Here is a 21,006-nt window from a genome sequence, read left to right on the forward strand (position 1 = left end):
GTCTGAACACTTTTTCAAACTCTTAAAGGTATAATTTTGACGTAAGGGTTGTTATGTACATCGGAGGAATTTGGTTGTTATAATTGTCCTGTTGCTTTTAGGAGTTCAGTTAAGAAGATGCCAGCTTTTACTCCAAGGAAAAGGAAGCAGAACTCTTTGAACTGTGACAAGTGAGTCTCATCCTATGGGGGGAAACTCTTAAAAAAGAAATTCGCTTTCCTTTCTTACCTTCTCTTAAAATTTCCGTTCTTCCACTGGCCTACTTCTTGTGGCTATAGTAATATTTTGTATTCTAATTCTAGTCTGGAACGACTATAAGCTTTCATAATTAATTATGCTTTTGCAGGGAATCACAGAAAGAGCTGTTTACTATGGCTTCGAAATGTATGTCAAATCTTTCATTACCTTGCTCCTTTCTGCTTGGTAATACTTAACGTAGTGTTTTACATACAGTAGATGCTCGGCTGTAAGCAGTCCTAGAAAGACTGTGTACTCCGTACTTCCTACGTGTTACACCAGATATAAATTACTCCCCACAGAATAGGCCCTAATTACATAGAATTAATCATGTTAGGGGACTTGTAGCCACTCAAGCAAAGTATATGGGCTGTAATTTGTATATGGCCAGGACTTTGAAATAGATTTTAAAACACAGATGCACACATACACATGTATCTCAAAGCTTCTATGTAAACAGTGTTTTCACAAACACTGTCTTTTGAAAAATATTTGAATGCTGTGTTTGGTAAAAACAGAACTTGAGAATCCTACTGTTAAACTAATAGGTAATGTGTATGGATGGATGTTTGGTGGAGAGGATGTATTGTTTTTTTAGTGTGACCTATAGGTCAAATTGTTTACTACTTAGCAGTAGATTGACATAAAATATTGAATATTATTGAATATTGAATATAACAATTCTTATCAATGGACTTTGTTTCTTTTTATAGCCTATTATCAGACATTCCATCAAAGAAATTAATTTTGGACTTGACTGAAAATATATGTTCATCACCTAATAAACACATTTGCCAAAGCAGTGATGAAAATAAAGAAAAGGTGCATGGCCCTCAACAAGGCCATTTCATTTCAAGTCGGCTTAGAACAACTAAAGATAGATTTCTATCTGCAAATCAAGGTTCACCTTTTAAATCTTGTGTGTCTACGGTATCCTTTTACAACAAAAACAAGTGTTACCTCAATCCATTGGAGAGAAAAATGATAAAAGAGAGTAGATCCACTTGTCTAAAAACTAATAATGAAGATAAGTCTTTTCCCAGTGTGACAGAAAAAATGCAGGAAAAACCAGTCCGCTCCAAGAAGATGAAGAAAAAACCACAGAAGAATTTAACTGCTAAGTGCCAACCAAGTTATAAGTGCATCAAGCCTGTATCAAAGAATTCTAAAAATTCCAAGCAAAATCGAGTGGCCTACAAACCAATTATAGAGAAAGAGAACAATTGTTATTCAGCTGAAAATAATCTGAATGCTCCTCGAGTTCTAAGCCAAAAAGTCAAACCACAAGTAACAATCCAGGGTGGAGCGGCATTTTTTGTTAGGAAAAAATCATCTCTTAGAAAACCATCCCTGGAAAATAAGCCATTACTGGGACTCACCCAAGAGAATAAATCGGAAGTGATTAAAGATTTTGATGTAGAGACTGTCAATGAAAGAGAAAGTTTTAAGACAAGGCAAGTGCCAAAATGCTTATTACAAGAAAAGGAACTGAACATTGAGCTGCTGGGTACAAGAAGTAACAATGAAGATAAATTAAAAAAGGTAAAGAAAACTAAATATACTATTTTAAAAATTAAGTTGGCTATAGAACAAAACTTCAATATACACACTACATGTGTAACATAATTGAACAAAGTTGTATTTTCTTTGCAGTCTGGAGGACTGCTTTTTATAAAACCAAATAGTATACTTTAATCACTAGAAAGAATTTAAAGGCAGGATAGAAAGATGGGACATTTCTTCCCTTTTTGGCTTATGGAAGCCTACCAACATTAACTTGGCATTAAGGTGTACATTTTATTAAATTCCCTCATGACTAAACTACAGTCCAGAGAAGCTTAACAACTTATATGTAGTCAGTGTTTTTAGAAAGTAGAAATAACAAAATTCATGTAGTAGATTTTTAGAGTATGAGCATATTGTTTTTTGTTTGAGCTTACTATTTGGTGTTTGGGACCATGCTCCAACCAACTGAGCCACACTGGCCAGGGCTAGCTTATTATTTGAAGTACTAGATTATTCTAGAAAATTTAGAGAATACAGAAAATATAAAAAATGTATTTTCTGTAAACCTACTACTTGGAGATGATCACTGTTAACATGTAGTTAGTTGGGTTTTTGTTTATTGTATGTAGTATGTTTTCATGGTTGCCAGTCTGTGCTTTTTGATCTTGCTTATAAATTTAACATAGCCCAGATTAGGGCTGTCTGATAAAAATAGAATACCAGCCCTGGCCAGTTTGGCTCAGCGGTTAGAGCGTCGGCCTGCGGTCTGGAGAGACCTGGGTTCCGTTCCCGCTAAGGGCACGCACGTACTTCGGTTGCAGTTTGTCCCCGGCCCTGGTTGGTCGTGTGGGTGGCAGCCACTCGATGTGTCCCTTCACGTCGATGTTTCTCTCTCTCTCTCCCTTCCTCTCTCTCCCTCCCACTCTATCTGTACAAAAAATGGAAAAATATCCTCAGGTGAGGATAAAAAAAAAAATAGAATACCAACTGCATGTAATTTAAATCTTTCTCTGGCCATATTTTAAAAAGTTTAGCCCAATATATTTTAAGTGTTACCATTTTAATGTAATCAGTATTTAATGTTACTAATGAGATATTTTACCTTTTTTTCTTATACTAAGTCCTTTTTTTTCTCTTGCAGCATATTTCAGTTGGGACTAGCCAGTTCTAGCAAATTCTCATTAGCCACTTATAGACAATATAGGTCTACCCCTTCTACTGTTGACTTCCTATTAGTAATCTCATCAGAGAAAGGTTTTTTGTTTTGTTTTTCAGGTAACTAGGGACAGAAAGCAATTGAGGCAGCAGGCTTTAAGAAAGGCTGTTTTTCAGTTTGGGGCTTCCATGTCTATGATCACTTACTTATACTCATTACAGTCTTTGCAGCAGGAGAAATGATAGGCTTTCACAGACTGCCCAGTACACTCTGAGACTTATATATTGAGCAATTCAAACTTTTTATAGTCTGTTATCTCCTCACCTACTTCCTCTCATTGTTCTCTTAATTGCCTCCTCTCAAATTCAATCCCAGATCATACCTTTTGTAGCCACCTAAATTTTAAATCTCATTGGCAAAGATTATAAACTGGTGACCAGTGAACAAAATCCAGCCATGAATGTTTTGCTTGGCCTCTATTGTATTTAAAATTTTTGAGCAAGCATTCTTTTTTTAAATGTAAGAACAGATTTCTAGTGTTTCATGAAAAATTGAGGTCTGGCAAAGCTAAGCCCTCATTTCTGCATGGCAATAATCTCTCAGAACAGAGTTATCGGGTTACCATTTTGACACATATGGGTTCTTCATTTCCCTTCACTATATCAGCACACGTATACCTATTTAGATTAGTTTTGCTCTTATTTTTACTATTCTGCTCTTTTTGTTTTGCTATTAATTTTACTTACCTGCTGCACTTATAGGCATTTAAGTTTGTAGTTCCCATTATAAATATTATAAATGTTTCTTCCTGTTTCTCAAGTATTGCTAGTTATATATTGTTAAATAGAGTATGTTCTCGTGGCTAAGCAATGACAATCTAATTCTACCAATTCCTTATATTGTTTCTGCCAGCCTGCCCTCTCCCGCACCCCCAAACCTTTATCTTTTTTTTTTATCCTCATCTGAGGACATTTTTGCATTTATCTTCAGATAGAGAGGGAGGAAGAGAGAGAGAAGCATCGATGTGTGAGAGACACATTGCGTGGCCGTCACCCACACAACCCCAACCAGGTCCAGGAACAAACTGCAACCAAGGTGCGTGCCCTTAGGGGGAACTGAACCTGGGACTCTGGTCTTTGGGCCGATGCTCTAACCGCTGAGTCAAACCAACCAGGGTCCAAACCTATATCTTGATGGGGGTTTTAAATTTAGATTACATGGGTATATAAGTTTATCAAAATTTATCAAACTGTATACTTTATATCTGTGCACTTTACTGTATATAAATCTGTCTCCGTTTTTAAAAATATGTGTGACAATTTAAGCTAAAATTAATTCTCAATCCAGTGAACAAAGTGGAGCACCTAGCCATCTCCTGGTTAGTATTCTCTATATCTGTTTGGTACAGTGACATGACAAATTCTTGCACCACTCTTTTCTGCCTCATTTTCTGAGCTTCATTTTAAGGGGCTGGATATTAGATTCTGTCTAGTTGTCATCAGTCTGAGAAGCTGTGTTTTTACGCATCTTAAATTGTGGAACGAGGCTCTCCTCTCTGGAGATTTTGTTAAATAGCCACTAATAGTATTCATCTCTACTAGCGAGGGGTGAATCCTGTTTTCATTATTGGGTACATAGCCTTTCCCCAACTCCTTATGCAGCCCTGAGAAATGGTATATTGACGAGTTGTCCCATCTCTACTGAGATACTATGGTCTTGAATAGCAGTTCTGCTCTAAGCAAACGTTTTTGGTTTTTTTTCCTTTTCCCAAAGCTATATATTCTCTAAGTTTCACCAAATTAGTAGTGTTAGTAAAATTTGTCAGAATTTTTTTCTACTTTGCTTTTCCCACTTCCTAGCTACTGCCCCAAAAGTGGGAGTTAAAAGCCTCTCCAACTATTTCAGAATGTTCTTTTTCTTTCCTTGGCTGCCTGTTTTTAAACCTTATGACAAAAGGTTGTCCCTTTCGCCCTGGCCGGTTTGGCTCAGCGGTTAGAGCGTCGGCCTGCGGTCCGGAGAGACCCGGGTTCGGTTCCCGCTAAGGGCACGTACCTTGGTTGCAGTTTGTCCCCAGCCCTGGTTGGGTCATGTGGGTGGCAACCACTCGATGTGTCGCTTTCATGTCGATGTTTCTCTCTCTCTCTCCCTCTCACTCTATCTGAACAAAATATCAAAAAATGTCCTCGGGTGAGGATTGAAAAAAAAAAAAAAAGGTTGTCCCTTTCCAGTTTGGTGGCCACTAGGAAAATTTTTGCTATTTTTACTAATTTTTTTGTTCAATTTATTATAGAAAGGATGTTCTATAATCTTCATTCTGCCATCATCATCATTTTTGATAGGGTGACAAATTAAAGACTTAGATATGCACACTCTTTTTAAAGGTTATGTACAGCCCTGTCCAGTTTGGCTCAGCAGTTAGTGTGTCAGCCTGCAGACCAACGGGTCTCTGGTTCAATTCTGGTCAAGGGCTTGTACCTGGGTTGCAGGTTCAATCCCTGGCCTTGGTTCAGGTTGATCAGGAGGCAACCAATCAATGTATCTCTCTCACATCGATGTTTCTCTCTCTCTCTCTCTCTCTCTCTATTTCTCTCTCCCTCCCTCCCCCACTCCCTCCCTTCTCCCTTCCACTCTATCTAAAAATCAGTGGAAAAATATCCTTGGGTGAGGATTAACTAAATAAATAAAAATAAAATAAAAGGTTATATACACTTATAAATATAGAAGGAATTTTCCTTAAAATAGGCTGAAAATTGAGGATTTAAAATCATGTTATAAAATAATTCATAATAAACTAGATATTTTGTTTTAGATAGAGATCTATTGGAATTCATTCACTAAATGGAAAATGATTAAGAATTACAGGTTGTCTTTAATTTTACCTATTCATTATCTTCAGGATTTATCAAGTGGAGTAGTTTCTTCAAGGGAACATAAGCTTGATGAAAATAAGTATGTTCCTTCAGAAGATTCTCACAGTGAGAATAAGGCAGGTAAGAGCAAACTTCTCAAAATGAGCTTATTGACTTATGATACTGCTTTATTACATGCATCAATATAAAATCATATAAAATAATTTTTTTTTATATATTTAGTATGTGTGCCTGTGTTTGTATCTTTGTGTTTATCTTGGTGACATTATTTTGTGTGGTAAGCAATGCAGTGCATTTTGTTTTTGGTTTTGGGTGGGGGGTTTCTAATGCAATGCATTTTTAAAAGAAGGAGACAAGGAGACCTTAGGCTGGGAACTTATGACAAAATATTGATGCTTAATTGGTCTATGGGATGTGGCCAAGTTACTTAAACACCCTAGAATTGGGTATTCTCATATCTACCCTGCCTATCTTTTACCCTAAATAATAGGAAGGGCTAAAAACATTTTATCTTATATATTTGATCAAAGCCCAAATATGAGCAGAATTTACTGAGCTATAGAAAGGACACTGAATTGGGCATCAGGAACCGTGGGATTTTGTCTAGGTCTGTCACTAATTAACTCTGTGATCTAGAGAAGAGATCTCTAAAGTAAGGGGTTAGTCTCAATTGTTAAATTCCTCTTCATTTTGAAATTCTATTACCAAATTATGGTGTCATTGTTCAATTAAACAGTATTTACTAAACTATGAAATTATAAAGAGGTTAATTAACATTTTATTTACTAACTAGGTTCTTGGTAACTTTACTTCGTTGGTTATATCTATAAATTTTGAAATAAATTTAAATTCTAAGAGTAGACATACTGACTATATACAGGAAGAAAACAAATATATATACATATACATATACATATAACAACTGAAAGCATAATCTGGAGCAATAGTCTTACATGAGTGGGGAACGTCTGGCCTGTATAAGGCTTGCAAAATCAATACCAGCTAACATCACATGCCTCACCTGACCAAATATAGCAGGCTAATTTTTAAGTTGATAATTTTGTATGGCCCTTGAATGATGTTATAAATATTCAAATAGCCCTTGGCAGAAAAAAGGTTCCCGACCCCTGCTAGAGGATCTAATTGTATATATACATATAATTTAAGAAATACATATATTTATATACATATTTGTATATAATGATTGTTCATAATGGTAATAGCTAGTATTTACTGGGTGCTGAATATGTACCAGGCAATGCTAAGTATTTAGTATGCATTATGTTTCCCGTGGTTGTGCTATTACTGATATAATGGAACATGTAACAGAAAAATGATGGCTTTCTATTTACAGTAGTTATAAAATTTTCTTTGTGTTTATCATCTGTGTCTTTGATGAACTATCTATTCAGATCTTTTGCCCATTTTTATTTTATTTTTTTGTTAACCTCACCCAAAGATATTTTTCCATTGATTTTTAATTTTTTTTTTCTTTTTTTTATCCTCACCCGAGGATATTTTTCCATTTTTTGTACAGATAGAGTGGGAGGGAGAGAGAGGAAGGGAGAAAGAGAGAGAAACATCGACGTGAAGGGACACATCGAGTGGCTGCCACCCGCACGACCAACCAGGGCCGGGGACAAACTGCAACCGAGATGCGTGCCCTTAGCGGGAACCGAACCCGGGTCTCTCCAGACTGCAGGCCGACGCTCTAACCGCTGAGCCAAACTGGCCAGGGCTCCATTGATTTTTAGATAGAGTGGAAGGGAGGGCGAAAATAAACAAACATTGATTGGTTTTGTCCCACACGACCCTGACCAGGCCCAGGGATCAAGTCTGCTTTTGACCAGGAATTGAACCTGGGACCCTTCAGTCTGAGGGCCGACACTCTAACCGCTGAGGAAAAGGGGCCAGGGCCTTTTGCCCATTTTAAATTGGATTGTTTTCTTATTGTTGAGTTGTAAACGTTTTTTTGTTTTGTATTGTGGATACAAATCCTTGATCAGAAATATGATTGCAAGTATTTAGTCCCAGTCTTTGGCTTGTCCTTTCATTTTCTTAAGTATTTTTTTTGCAGAGCAAAAAAGTTGAAATTTGATAAAGTCCAACTTAATTTTTCTTTCCTGTATTGTGCTTTTTGTGTTTTATGTAAAAACTTAGCACCAAACCCAGGTTCATGCAGATTTTTCTCTTATATTTTCTTGTAGAAGTTTTATAGTTTCATATTTTACATTTAAATGTGTGATCCATTTTGAGCTAAGGTATATATGTATGTTGTCATTTTTTTTGCATATGCATATTCAATTGTTTCAGCACCATTTGTTCAACTGTCCTCTTTCCATTGAAGTACCTTTGCCTTATTGTCAAATACCAGTTGACTATATTTACCTGGCAGAGGAGATACCATGATCACGAAGGTGGTTTTCCCAGGGCAAGGCTTATCCATTGCACGCTGGATGTGCTGACCCCTGTGATTTCCCCAAATGTGGGAAACTCAACTCATAATTTGTGCTAGTGGGGGACTTCCTTTTCCCACTGTGGGGAAAAAGTCAGTTGACTATATTTGCATGGGTCTGTTTTTAGGCTATTTTGTTCCATTGATCTATTTATTTGTCTCTTTGCCAATATCATACTATCTTGAATACTGTTAAGTCTTGATGTTAAGTAATGTATTTTGGTTTTATTAGCTTTTACATTTTTAAGATACAAAGCTTTGGGTTTATTTTGTAATATAAATTATTGTCCTGTTTTTCCCCTACCAGTTTCTCCCGAGTCCATTGTCTATTCCATCTTCAGTGCGTCTTCAGTCAATACAAAAAGGTAGGAATTGCTCTTATTTTAATGTTCAGTGATTATTTAATTATGAGTCCTATGGGTCTCTTTTTCTTCTTTATACTATTTAATTTGGAGAGCAATTTTTCCATCTCCACTAAGGGGATTTTAATAGAAGATGAAGTCATATCCTTTCATAGAAACTTCGTAAGAACCTAAGAGTTCAGAAAAGAGAAAGATCTTTATGGGCTTGAATAATAATAATTGCTAACATTTTTATATAGAACCTGGGCCATCATAAGTAGTTTATATTCATTATCTCACTTAATCCTCATAGCAACCTAGAAGGAAGATACTATTATGATTTTCATTTTTCTCTAAGGAAACTTACTTATTCAGCCACAGTTGTGCAGCTCTTCTGTGGGAGAACCAGGACTAGAATCCATATTTGAATCAAAGTCCATTAGGCTATATTGCCTTCCCTGGGTGATAATATTTGAATAATAGCTAATGTTCAATGAGCATTTACAACTTATGATGTAGGTACCATTATTACCCCCATTTTATAGATGAGAAAACTCTGGCCAGAAGAGTAAGTAATTTGCAACAGCTTGATGACATTATAAATCCCTGCTGAAGCTACCACTATCCTGTTCAAAGCTAAGAGTGGGATGTGGGGAGGCATGGGTAGATGTGAGCATGATAGGTGGAAAGCTCTGAAAAAGACGTTTCTTCTAGTCTGAATATCTTCCTAAGCAGCTTTGGTACTTCTCTCCCCATTTGATGATAAATAACTACAGGTATTGAGCAAGGAACTTCCTAGTTAAGTTCTCTTATTCTTAGGGACCCCTGACCTTAAATCCCCTCAGAGATTGGGTTGGGTGGGCAACTTTCCCCCTTCAAAGGCCATAGTCCTATTTTTATCAATTTTCCTTTTCTCATCTATGTCTTTGTTCATGACTGTTTATTATTAAGGGTTGAAATCTATCATAATTAGCTACTAAAGGTGTATAAAATATTTTAATGTAGCATAAAGAGATATTAGGATACTGTTAGTTGAGTCATTTGAAATTGTTCTTTGTGTAGGACCCAGAAGTTCAGATATCATCAATTTCTTGTGGTTTAATCTATTACCTTTACCTTAGGTAGACTAAGATTCTCTGGGTTCACAGTTTCACATTCTTTTTTTGTTTGTTTGTTTTTGTTTATTCCTTCACTTGGCGAACACTTCCAGAGTGTGTTATCTGGTATTGAACTAGACTGAGTGTTTGGAGATGTGAAGAAAAATAACACATGCTCCTGCTATGATTAGAGGAGGATAGACATTTAAACAAATATATGTAATAAAGTTAAAATTGCTAAGATAGAAGTAAGGAGATTGTGGTCATGCATGCTGGGATGGGAAAACCTGAGTCATTTAGCAAAGGTTGCATAAAGAGGAGGGTGTCAGCAACCTGGACAAGTGTTTTCTATGTTACAGGTATTTGCCATTAGTAGCTTGTCAAATCAGTTTAAGGCCATTATATCCAGAATTTAAATGGAAGAATATATCTCTCACATAGTGTGTTTAGTGAAACTTTTTTTTGTTTTTGTTTAGTTATCTGTGTGTGTGTGTCTCCATTGGTCATGGTATAAATATATGTTTTACCATAGGTTTGTGAAGTCACTTTGAAAGTCATTCTAATTAAATGATCACAAGACAGCTTGGCTTGGCTTAACGTATTAGATTTTTTTTTCTGTGTTTTCTCACTATGTTTTTTTCTGTTTGAATATCTTGCTTTAGGTACTTGGTTTGTTTCCTTGCATATTTTCTCTTACTTCTACTCTCTAGAGATATCTGTTCCTTTGCTCTTTGGAAAACCAAGGTCCTTTTTAACATAAGGCAAGGGTTATAAACTCAGTGCCTACAGAGCCAGCCAGGCTAAGTGGAGAGTGGAGCCAACTGTAGAATGCATGCTCCATCTAAAAAAGCATGTGTTGTTTAGCTTCATCTAGTAGGTTCTTTGAAGAAATAGAGATCTTATAGTGTCTCTTGCAATATTGGAAATACACATTTTTAAGTGAAATCTCTAGATTTTTAAAATATTGGTTCCTAATCCAAAGTTTTAAACACTGTGAGTCATTCAAAACCTATCTGCTAGCTGAATTTGGCCAAAAGAGCTTCAGTCTGCATCCTCTATAAGCCAATCCCAAATTCTTTCCCAATGGGAAAAGGTTTCCTCAACATCTATCAAGCCAAAAATTTTTTTTTCCTAAGAATTTGAGAATAGTAGGGTGCTGCTTTAAAAGGAATGAAGACAAGTGCATGTAGTACTCAACCACCGCCCAAGTAAAAAGTTGCTGATGGCTGATCTCCTGTGGTTCCGTGAGCTTTGATATTAGTCTACTTAATTGTTATGTATTCCAAGAATTTCTGTATACCTACATGGGTAAATATTTTCCTAAGCTTTGATAAAGCAAACAAAAGATTATCTTTTACAAGTGAAGTCAAATTACAACAAGATCCTGCATATGTGTATCTGATCCCTTGGATTTGGAGTTACAAGACAAGGATTTGAGTCTTAAATCATTCTTTACTAGTTACTTGACCCTGAGTAAATTACCGATCCTTTCTGAGTGGGTCTGAGGTTTCTCATTGTTCTTAGTCCTATTACTTTATCAAGTTATTGTCCAGAAACAGCACTAAAAATTGTCAGATGCTCTGCAGATATTATATACATATCAGTTTTAATTGTAATTCCTTAAACATTTTAAATTATGAAATAATATTTATCAACTTTTCCATTTCAAGATCACTAGTTGGAGAACAGTCTTCTGTGGGATCCATCACACCTGCTAACTTCTTGAAACAAATCAATACTCAGAAGAGTATTAATACCAGAGATACCAATAAAGAAACAAAAGACCAGCTCATTATTGTGAGTAGATTCAAAACAAAGCTCCTCCTGTACATCCCATATGGAACATGAAATCAGACATGTCGTCTTAGCATAGTTAACATGGATTATAGATATTCTGAGTTTTGTAAAGGCTAGTTTTGTTGTAGTGGCAGCATTTAAAGCTAGTCAGGTATATTTTCAAATAGATAATGTTGGGCAATGCTAGTAATTTAGCAGAATGCTGATGAATGAGTTATCTTCAGATAAGGAAGATTGCTGATCAGCAAAAGATTTAATGATAATAGCTACATTGTGTTAGACCTGGGTTTGGCTAACTATGACCATGGGCCAAATCTGGACCATGGCCTGTGAGCTTAAAATGGCTTTTACATTTTTAAAAGGTTGGGGGGGGGGAGAATATGTGACAAATCATGTATGGTCTGCAAAGCATAAAATAGTCACTATCTGGCCTTTTACAAAAAAAGTTTGCCAGCCCCTTATTAGACTGTGCAAAACCTGGTATTTTCAGTAGCAGTAAGTAAGGTCTTATGAGATAGAGTGGGGGTTAGTTAATAAGCCATGGCATTGAATATTCCTGACTTTCCTGTATTCATTCATTTATCTGCGCTTTCCCTTAACTTTAATTATGTATTATATTTATTTTTGTCAACTCTTTGGGCAAAGAATTTTGATATTCCTAAACACTTAAGGGGAAAATATATTTATAATGAATGGAGAAGTCCTAAAATTTTTGCCCTTCCTCTTTGAAATAAAGGCTTTTTGAGGTCTCCGGACCGCAGGCTGATGCTCTAACCGCTGAGCCAAACTGGCCAGGGCTTTGAGGTCTCTATTTAAGAGCTTAATAAAGAAGTTTCCATTGTTCATCTTAGCTATAAATTTTATGATTTAATCTTATTTCTTCTTAGAACTATGGTTCTATCTAGCTAAAGAGTCTGATTTTTTTTTTTTTTTTTCTTACACTGTCCATTTTAAGAGATAGTTCCATTTCTTTTATTCACTTACTGCATTTTTAGGTCTTTTTTTCTTTCATTTTGTTTGAAAGTTTGTTTCTTTCATTTAGTATTTCACTTGTGCCAGCGTAAAAGAAAAATAAGGAGAAATTTGAATGAATGGTTACATGAACTAACTGTAGAGCTATTTGTGATACATTTAGATGGCTCCCTCCCTCCTTCATTAATAGGACGCAGGTCAGAAACATTTTGGAGCGACCATGTGCAAGTCCTGTGGCATGATCTATACTGCTTCCAACCCTGAAGATGAGCTGCAGCATGTTCAGCATCACCACAGGTTTCTGGAGGGAATCAAATACCCAGTAAGTCAAACAATAGTCTTTCAGTTTGTTCTAAAAGTAAAACTGCTTTAAAAGATACATTTCTTTTGCTTAAATATTGAAAGATCTCCATACCCATAAATGTTTTGTCATCTGCAGTTTTGTAAAAGTGCCATTTTAAACTATCTGTCCTAATATAAGAGAGGTATTGTTTTAGGTTAAGTACATACCCTGCATTCTTACCTCTTGCTTTTTGAACAGGGCTGGACAGTCAAGATACAAAATTCAAAGACTTGAGGATTTCCCCCCCACACACACACTTTAATTTCTTCTTTAAAGATAGCCTTAGAAAACAGCTTTTTTATGACTTCTCCAAGCCTTTTCTTTTCTGAGAGGAGAGGTCTCTATCAAATAACTTTCTAGTCCAAATACATCCTATTGTTGGCCTTATCTTTATGATTGTACCTACTACTCAAATGTATCCTTTTTCTACCCTGTTTTTATTGTCGTAGTTCATACCTTCATTATATTTTTAGCCTGATTTATTTACCTGTCCCTCCTCTACTTTCCCGCCCTAATAATTTAAGTTTTTCCAAGTTAGTGTGTTTGATGGATCCCACATATTCCTATGAGGAGCACTTATTTGACTTTGCCTCGTTTCATGATAGATTATATATGTACATGTCTCCCAATAGGGTGTCAGCCTCTTGGAGACAGGTACTTTGTTTTTGGCATCTTTTATTTCCCTTTCCCCCATTGTTTTACAGTTGTCCCTCACCACTTTGCGCTTCAACTTTGGCGGCTTCACTCTGTCGTGGTTGTTTCAAATATATTCATTAAAAAGTTGATTGAGCCCTGGCCAGTTTGGCTCAGCGGTTAGAGCGTCGGCCTGCGGTCTGGAGAGACCCGGGTTCGGTTCCCGCTAAGGGCACGTACTTCGGTTGCAGTTTGTCCCCGGCCCTGGTTGGTCGTGCGGGTGGCAGCCACTCGATGTGTCCCTTCACGTCGATGTTTCTCACTCTCTCCCTTCCTCTCTCTCCCTCTCACTCTATCTGTGCAAAAAATGGAAAAATATCCTCAGGTGAGGATAAAAAAAAAAAAAAGTTGATTGAGACAGTGAAAATGATACAGCGTGCGCTCGGTCGTCTGAGTCAATTATACACCCCTGTATTACAATTAAAATTAGCCCTGGCCGGTTTGGCTCAGCGGTTAGAGCATCGACCCGCAGACCAGAGAGTTCTGGGTTCGGTTCCTGTTAAGGGCACGTACTGGTCCCCGGCCCTGGTTGGGGTTGTGTGGGTGGCAACCACTCGATGTCTCTCTCACATCGATGTTTCTGTCTCTCTCCCTCCCCATCTATGTGAAGATAAATGCAAAAATAAACAAAACAAAAAAATTAAAATTACTATACATATGGACTGTAGGCCTATGTATTCGAGCACCCCAGGAATCCTTCAACGCCAGGTGCAACCGCTAGAGTCTGGAACAGATTAACTGCGATAAACGAGGGATGACTGTAGTTGGATTTTGTTCTATCTTTTTAAATATCATTTACTGTTCTGTTTGTCCTCTCCAGACTAAATTATTTAATGTTTCGAGGTTTTTTCCCTCTTCAAGTTAAACTGTAACTTTTTTCTTTTGGCAGGGCTGGAAAAAAGAACGTGTTGTAGCAGAATTTTGGGATGGGAAAATTGTGTTGGTCCTGCCACATGATCCAAGTTACGCTATCAAAAAGGTACGGAGCAATTGCTTTTTTTGTTTTTTTATGGGGCTGGCTATGGAACATGAGTTTTTTTTTAATCCTTGTTCTTCTGTTCCTTCCCCCTCCCCCACTAAAAAATCACTATATTGAAGTGTAAAATACCTTTGCTGATAGATCATCTACTGTGGTACATATGTAAGGATGATTTTCATATTAGTTCTTACAAAACTAAACTCAAAATTACAAGACAAATAAAGGAATGGCAGTTGGAGATGAAAGACAACAACTTATCCTTTTCCTTTATTTTGCACTTGTGAAAGATGTTACTTTTCATTGTGGAGAGATGAATGGCCCTAGAGTCTTTTTCTTCTATTAGTGTTGCCTGTGTTTCTTGGGCTGGATGTTTAGCCCCAGCGAACAATGAATAAAACTGAAACAAAATCTGTTTTGGCACTTCCTAATCCTTTTCTCCCTCCCAAGAGTCTGAATTTCTTTCTACTGAAAGTGCTCTTGAAAATAGGTTCTTAAAACCTTGTTTCCAAAGTGGCAGATACACGCGTCAATAGTGAAATAATTCGGCGGTGGGGTATATAAATTTAGGAAATAGAGGTAAAAGATTCTAAAATTATAGTAATCATAAATTTTGTATATATAATTATATATAGTTTCTGTTGTACTTTTTAAAACAAATTCACCTCTTGATTTTTTACATCATTAGGTAGAAGATGTGCAAGAACTTGTCGATAGTGAATTGGGCTTCCAACAAGTTGTTCCCAGATGTCCAGACAAAACCAAAACTTTTCTCTTTATATCTGATGAAAAGAAAGTAGTAGGGTGTTTAATTGCAGAACCCATCAAACAGGTATGTTATAAGTCTTAAATTTTGGCATCTGTACCCGGCCATCGCTGGCAGTCGGTGCCATGCAGTTTTATCCAGTAAAGCAAATGATTAGAGGTCTTGGGGCCGAAATTTTGGCATAATTTGTGACCAAAATAAAGTAGTTGGGAGAAATTTCAATAGCTTTTAAGACTACTACCATAAATGACCTTTTTTTCCCCTACTAAGACATCCTTGATCATATGCATAATTGGAGTTATTTATTTCTGTTAATATTTGGTATTTTGCCCTAAGTAGGATAAGTAGGTCTTATGTCCTTATAGTAATTTTTATACCTGGGCTATAAAGTATAGTGATTTAAAATAAGCAAATCTATAGAGCCCAGTTATTGAATATGTGGCTTAGTGCAAAAGTCATTATTTGTCCCTTAATTAGAACCTAGTTTAGGTACTAATTAGCAATGTTCTAGAAAAGGAGTCAGTAAACTTGCCTGTAGGCTAAATGTGGTTGCCACCTGTTTTTGTAAATGAAGTTTTATTGGAACATAGCCTGCTCATTCATTTCTATATTACCTGTGGTTGCTTTTGTGCTACAATGGCAGGGTAGAATGAGTGCAACAGACACCACATGACTCAAAGAGTCTAAAATATTTATAATTTGGCCACTTACAGAAAAAAGTTGCCAACCCTCATTCTAGAATAGAAAGATGTAGTTTTTGCCTTTAACTAGAATTTATAGTTAAATGTGTTCTTTTTACCTAACTGTATTATATTCCACACTTATGTCTACTTCCTTTTAAAAATAATTATCTCAATACATCTTGAAATGAAGCTAGCATAAATTTATCTTACACATTTTGATGGAGGGTAAAGATGGGTGTGGTTATAATGAGGTAAAGAGGAAGATTTTTGTGAGTGTGATGGTGGTTAAATGAATAATGTATACAAGTGTAATTAACTGTCGTGAAACTATACACATATATTATACCCAGGTTAATTTCTTGGTTTTGGTATTGTACCATAGTTATGGAAGATGTAACCCTTGGGAGGAACTGGGTAAAGGATACACAGGTCCTCTCTACTAGTTTTCAACTTCCTGTGATCCTATAATTATTTCAAAATAAAAAGTTTTCTTAAAAATCCTAAATGCCAACCAAATTTCATAGTTAACTTGTAAAAATCTTCATTGTGTTATCAGTTTTTAAAAATATCATATATACATTTTAGGCTGGAGAGAATGGGAGACATTTATGTACTTTATGTACTATAAGTCAGAGTCTGTTGTTTTACTTTTTTTTTTTTAATAAAAGAGGGAAATTTCATAATGGTATGTAATACAGTGGCATGTTGGGAATATCTCAACACCGCTAGTATTTTTTCAAGCACTGTGTGACTATAAAAGAACAAGAACTCCATAACTAAAAGAATTTTAACATTTTATGTGAAGGTATAAGATTAATTTTAGATTCTTGTTTTGTTTAAGAAATGGTTTCAAAACCAAATGTAAACTGATCTGTATTGTTAACTCTAGATGCTTCTTTATATCATTGTAGGCCTTCCGTGTCCTGTCTGAACCAACTGGTGCAGAATCCCCAAGTTCTAAAGAATGTCACAGGGCTTGGCAATGTTCAAATGTACCAGTACCTGCAGTCTGTGGGATAAGTAGAATCTGGGTCTTCAGATTGAAGAGAAGAAAGCGAATTGCAAGACGACTGGTAGATACTCTCAGGTAAGAAATAAAATGGATTTAGACCTGGATTAACTTTCCAAGAACCCTTTCTAGTTCATGACCCAAAGGGAATGATGTTGATAAGATACTTCTGTATAAATTCTATCTAAGTCAGGCTAAATAAGGCAGGTGTTGGCACTGGGGGGAAAAAAACCCCAAACTAAATATACTCAGTTTAGGGCACAACGTTCCAGGTCTGAAACATTCTAACCCAATGCTTTTCAACCTATGGTGAAAGACTAGTTTAATTTGTTATTGACCAATACTTTATAAAAGAAAATGAAGATGAACTGCTAGAAAATGAAATAGAAAAACAAAAACAGGAAAATGCCCTAATTTTATTTGATTCAACAGATGTAAAATTAACATTTTAATAAATATAATATTTAGTCTTGGCCAGTTTGACTCGGTGGTTAGAGCGTAAGCCTGAGGACCAAAGGGTCACAGGGTCGATTCCTGGTCAAGGGCATGTGCCTGGGTTGCAGATTCGTTCCCTGGCCAGTGGGGTCCTTCAGGAGGCAACCAATCAATGTATCTCTCTCACATCTATGTTTCTCTCTCTCTCTCCCTTCCACTCTAAAAATCAGTGGGGGGAAAAAGTTTCTAATGTGACAAATGTGCTTATTTTTTGCTGTTAATTTACCTAATCTAGGTTAGATGTGTATTTCACAAACAACACTTATTTTCTGGACATCTATACTTTTGTTTTTCCTTTTTAAACTTATCTTTATTGTTGAATGTATTACAGATGTCCCTCCTCCCCGCCCCCCCAGATCCCCTCCTCTTTCATCCCCCTCTCCTGCCTTCCCCACACTATTGTCTGTGACTCTTGGTTGTGCATAAATGCATATAAGTGTTTTGGTGTCCTCCCTATCTCCCTGCTTCCCTTTGAGGTTAATCAGTCTAACAACCAATCTGTACTTCTAATCCCTTTATCTTTTTCGAATAACTGCCCTCCCATCTGGCAACCAACAAAAAAAAGTTCTCTGTATCTGTGAGTCTGTTTCTGTTCTGCTTGCTCATTTTGTTTGTAGATTCGATTGTTGATAGATATCAACATCTATACTTGATAACAGATTACAAACCAGTGACCAACCACACTTTGACCAAACCCAAAATCACACTTCGAGTAGCACTATTTTAGCCTTTTGAGTTATATATGTTTTTTAAGAAAGAACACTACAGACCACTGTGGGGATCCAATCTTTGGTCATAATCCTACTGACCCATAAAGAGGAGCAGTGAGAAAAATTGGTGTCTGTAGAGATTTTTATTGGATAGTTAATTATGAAATACCTCTATTTTCTATATTTTATATTAAGAGATACATGAATTTGATATGAGGAGTACCACTATCTAACCTAGACTAGTGCTTCTCAAATTTGAAAGTGCATATGAATCACTTGGGATCTTGTTAAAATGCAGGTGTGGCTCAGTAGGTCAGGGTGGGGCCTGAGATTGTGCATTCCTAGTAAGCTCTTACGTGACACTGAATGTTGCTGGTCTGTGGATCATACTTTGAGTACTAAGGCAGTGTACTAAGCAATAATGAATAAAACTCCAGTTTCCCTGAAAGGAGAAATATAAAACACATTCACTTGAGGACATATCTGTCTTTTCTCACACATCCGAGTTGAAGATACAAGTAACATGGACGGAGGAGCCTTAGGCTGAACTGTCTCTTGTCTATACAGGCAGTGTTTAAATCCTCACAAGAGTAGAATATTCCTAGTTATTTTACATAAGAATCACCTGAAGCTCAGATGGGATTATTAGGTACAAACTTACATTGATGAGCTAGTAAAAGGCCAGAGTTAGGACTCAAGCTCACATACGTAATGTTTTTTCTATAGCTGGTATCACTAATAAAGACAAGAACTATCTAATCAAACCAGTATTTTGATTTGGACATTTACCAATAAACTTTGTATTCAATTATTTAGTAAGGATACCAAAAGCTTTTATCTTAACTTCAAATTGAATCCAGTTTTGAGTTTTGAAGTAATTTTAAACTTACAAGAGTAGTAAGAATAGTAAAAAGAACTCTCATGTACCTTTGCCCAGATTCATCAAGTTTTAACATTTACATTCTTTGAACTTGTGTATATTTCTTAAGAACAAGGATATTCTCTTACATAAGCACAGTTCAGTGATCAAATTCAGGATATTTAATATTGATATAATGCTTTTGTCTAATGTATAGTTCATATTTCAGTTTTGTCATTTGTCTCAAATGTCCTGTATAGCATTTTTTCCCCCTGTGCAGGATCGCATATTGCACTTAGTCATCGTATCTCTTTAGTCTTCATTTCCCTTAATGCAGAATAGTTTTTAGGCTTCGTCTTTTATGACATTGTAGAATTTGAATACAGGCCAATTACTTTATAGACTATGCCTCAATTTTGTTGAATTCTTTCAGCCATTTCATTACTTTTAATCCTAATTGAGCCCTGGATCAAGGAGAGGTGTAGTCAAAATGCAGAATAGTTTTTGCCTTCTTAAAGCTCTTGACTGTGTGGTGTAGTTAAAAGAATACAGTATTGGTTAAAATCAGTGATAGGTTTCTTTGGTTTTAATTATGGCTTTTAATTAGCAATATTACCTCCTATTAGTTGCTCATTACCATAAATTACCTAGAGTCAGCTAGATGGTTTGTATGATTCCCTTTGCCTCAGCAGAATTTTTTCTGGACCTCAGTTTTCTCACTTGGAAATAATTAGACTTTCATCTCTAAAATGTAAAGCATTGTCATTTTATCATTTAATAAAATGTTGATTTTAATCGAGCAGTTAAGGAGATTGAATTTTTATATTTAGATTGCTTTAAAATGTGCTGATGTTTAATCAAAATTTCCCTTTCATTCCATTGTTACAATTCTTTTCCTCTTTTTTTAGGAATCGTTTCATGTTTGGCTGTTTTCTCAGTATTGATGAAATAGCATTTTCTGACCCAACGCCAGATGGCAAGTTATTTGCAACCAAGTACTGCAACACCCCTAATTTCCTTGTATACAATTTTAATAGTTAAAGCCAATTTCAACTAAAGAACAGTTACTTTATGGATGAGTTAAGATAGCTTATCATATAATAACTATATAGAAACTGTCAAAATAAAGATACTGAGATGCACACACACACACAAACCTGTTTTGTTCCTTATGAATTGAAAAGTCAGGGATAGATTTGTTGGAAATCATCTGGAGTTTCAAAGAAAGGATAATATCTTTAGATGATGTATACTGACTAGAACTCTGAGTCCTTAATTATGAAACTTTGTAGATATAACTGGAAAAGTATTTTCCTCTTACATAGGAACCCTGACAAAGCAAGGCCACAGAAATGTGACCACTTACCTTTAATAAAGCACTTTTGAACCAGGATGATCTAAATCAGAAGCAAACAGGGAAATTTAAAGACAAATAATTTCCATGCCCAATTTTTAAAGGTAATTCCTGAATTCTGTACACAGAATTCTCACCTTATAGGTAGCAGCTCAGTTGAATATATTTAGAAAGTGTTTTAAATTTCTAGTTTGTAATAGGGTAATATGGTAAAGAATAAGATTTCCATATCCTTTTATGTTGAACAGAGTTCTCTAGCTTCATGTTTTAATATTTTTAAAAGTTCTCACCAGATTTAATTAAGATTGTACTCAGTAATTGCACTACTGTCGTTTAATTTTTGGTGTATGAGTATTCTAATTGTGCTACTTATCTTTAGTAAACTTATTACTGGTAATTGAAATCATCAACAAAATGGATACCTACTTGGGATTAGATGATTTATATGGTTACATTTAATTTTTTTTTGCATGTCTAAAATACATCTTATTTGTTCTAAGACATCTAACAAAATGTATATCAGAACCAAGGTTAGTGAGTAAATATCTAGGCTAATAGGTCAGAGAACATGACATGATGTAAGTACACCTAAATGTTTTAATGTCTTTGAAAATCAGTTTTCTAGTATAATAATTCGTGGATATTTTGAAAAACAGAGTTATCAGATTATTGATTCTAAAAAATTTT

At 35.8% G+C, this 21,006-nt stretch overlaps 1 protein-coding gene and 1 non-coding gene across 2 annotated transcripts; both read left to right on the forward strand.

Moving 5' to 3' along the window:
- The first annotated feature begins 114 nt into the window (after positions 1-114).
- On the forward strand, positions 115-20,536 carry ESCO2 (establishment of sister chromatid cohesion N-acetyltransferase 2). The gene is made up of 10 exons (XM_036240224.1): positions 115-170; positions 951-1,779; positions 5,796-5,889; positions 8,532-8,589; positions 11,333-11,459; positions 12,622-12,753; positions 14,357-14,446; positions 15,132-15,275; positions 16,804-16,979; positions 19,874-20,536. Exons 1-10 carry the CDS (start codon positions 118-120, stop codon positions 20,004-20,006), a joined length of 1,836 nt encoding a protein of 611 aa, XP_036096117.1. The 5' UTR covers positions 115-117; the 3' UTR covers positions 20,007-20,536.
- On the forward strand, positions 8,150-8,306 carry LOC118616660. The gene has a single exon (XR_004956644.1). It is a non-coding gene; the product is annotated as a U1 spliceosomal RNA (small nuclear RNA).
- Positions 20,537-21,006: the final 470 nt, after the last annotated feature.

The sequence above is a fragment of the Molossus molossus genome, unplaced genomic scaffold (assembly GCF_014108415.1).
Source record: "Molossus molossus isolate mMolMol1 unplaced genomic scaffold, mMolMol1.p scaffold_m16_p_4, whole genome shotgun sequence".
In the NCBI taxonomy this organism is placed as follows: Eukaryota; Metazoa; Chordata; class Mammalia; order Chiroptera; family Molossidae; genus Molossus; species Molossus molossus.

Coding starts and splice junctions, on each gene's coding strand:
- ESCO2 (XM_036240224.1), top strand. CDS start 118: ATGCCAGCTTTTACTCCAAGGAAAAGGAAGCAGAACTCTTTGAACTGT. Junction 171..950: donor AACTCTTTGAACTGTGACAA/GTGAGTCTCATC, acceptor TTCTTTTTATAG/CCTATTATCAGACATTCCAT. Junction 15,276..16,803: donor TTGCAGAACCCATCAAACAG/GTATGTTATAAG, acceptor ATATCATTGTAG/GCCTTCCGTGTCCTGTCTGA.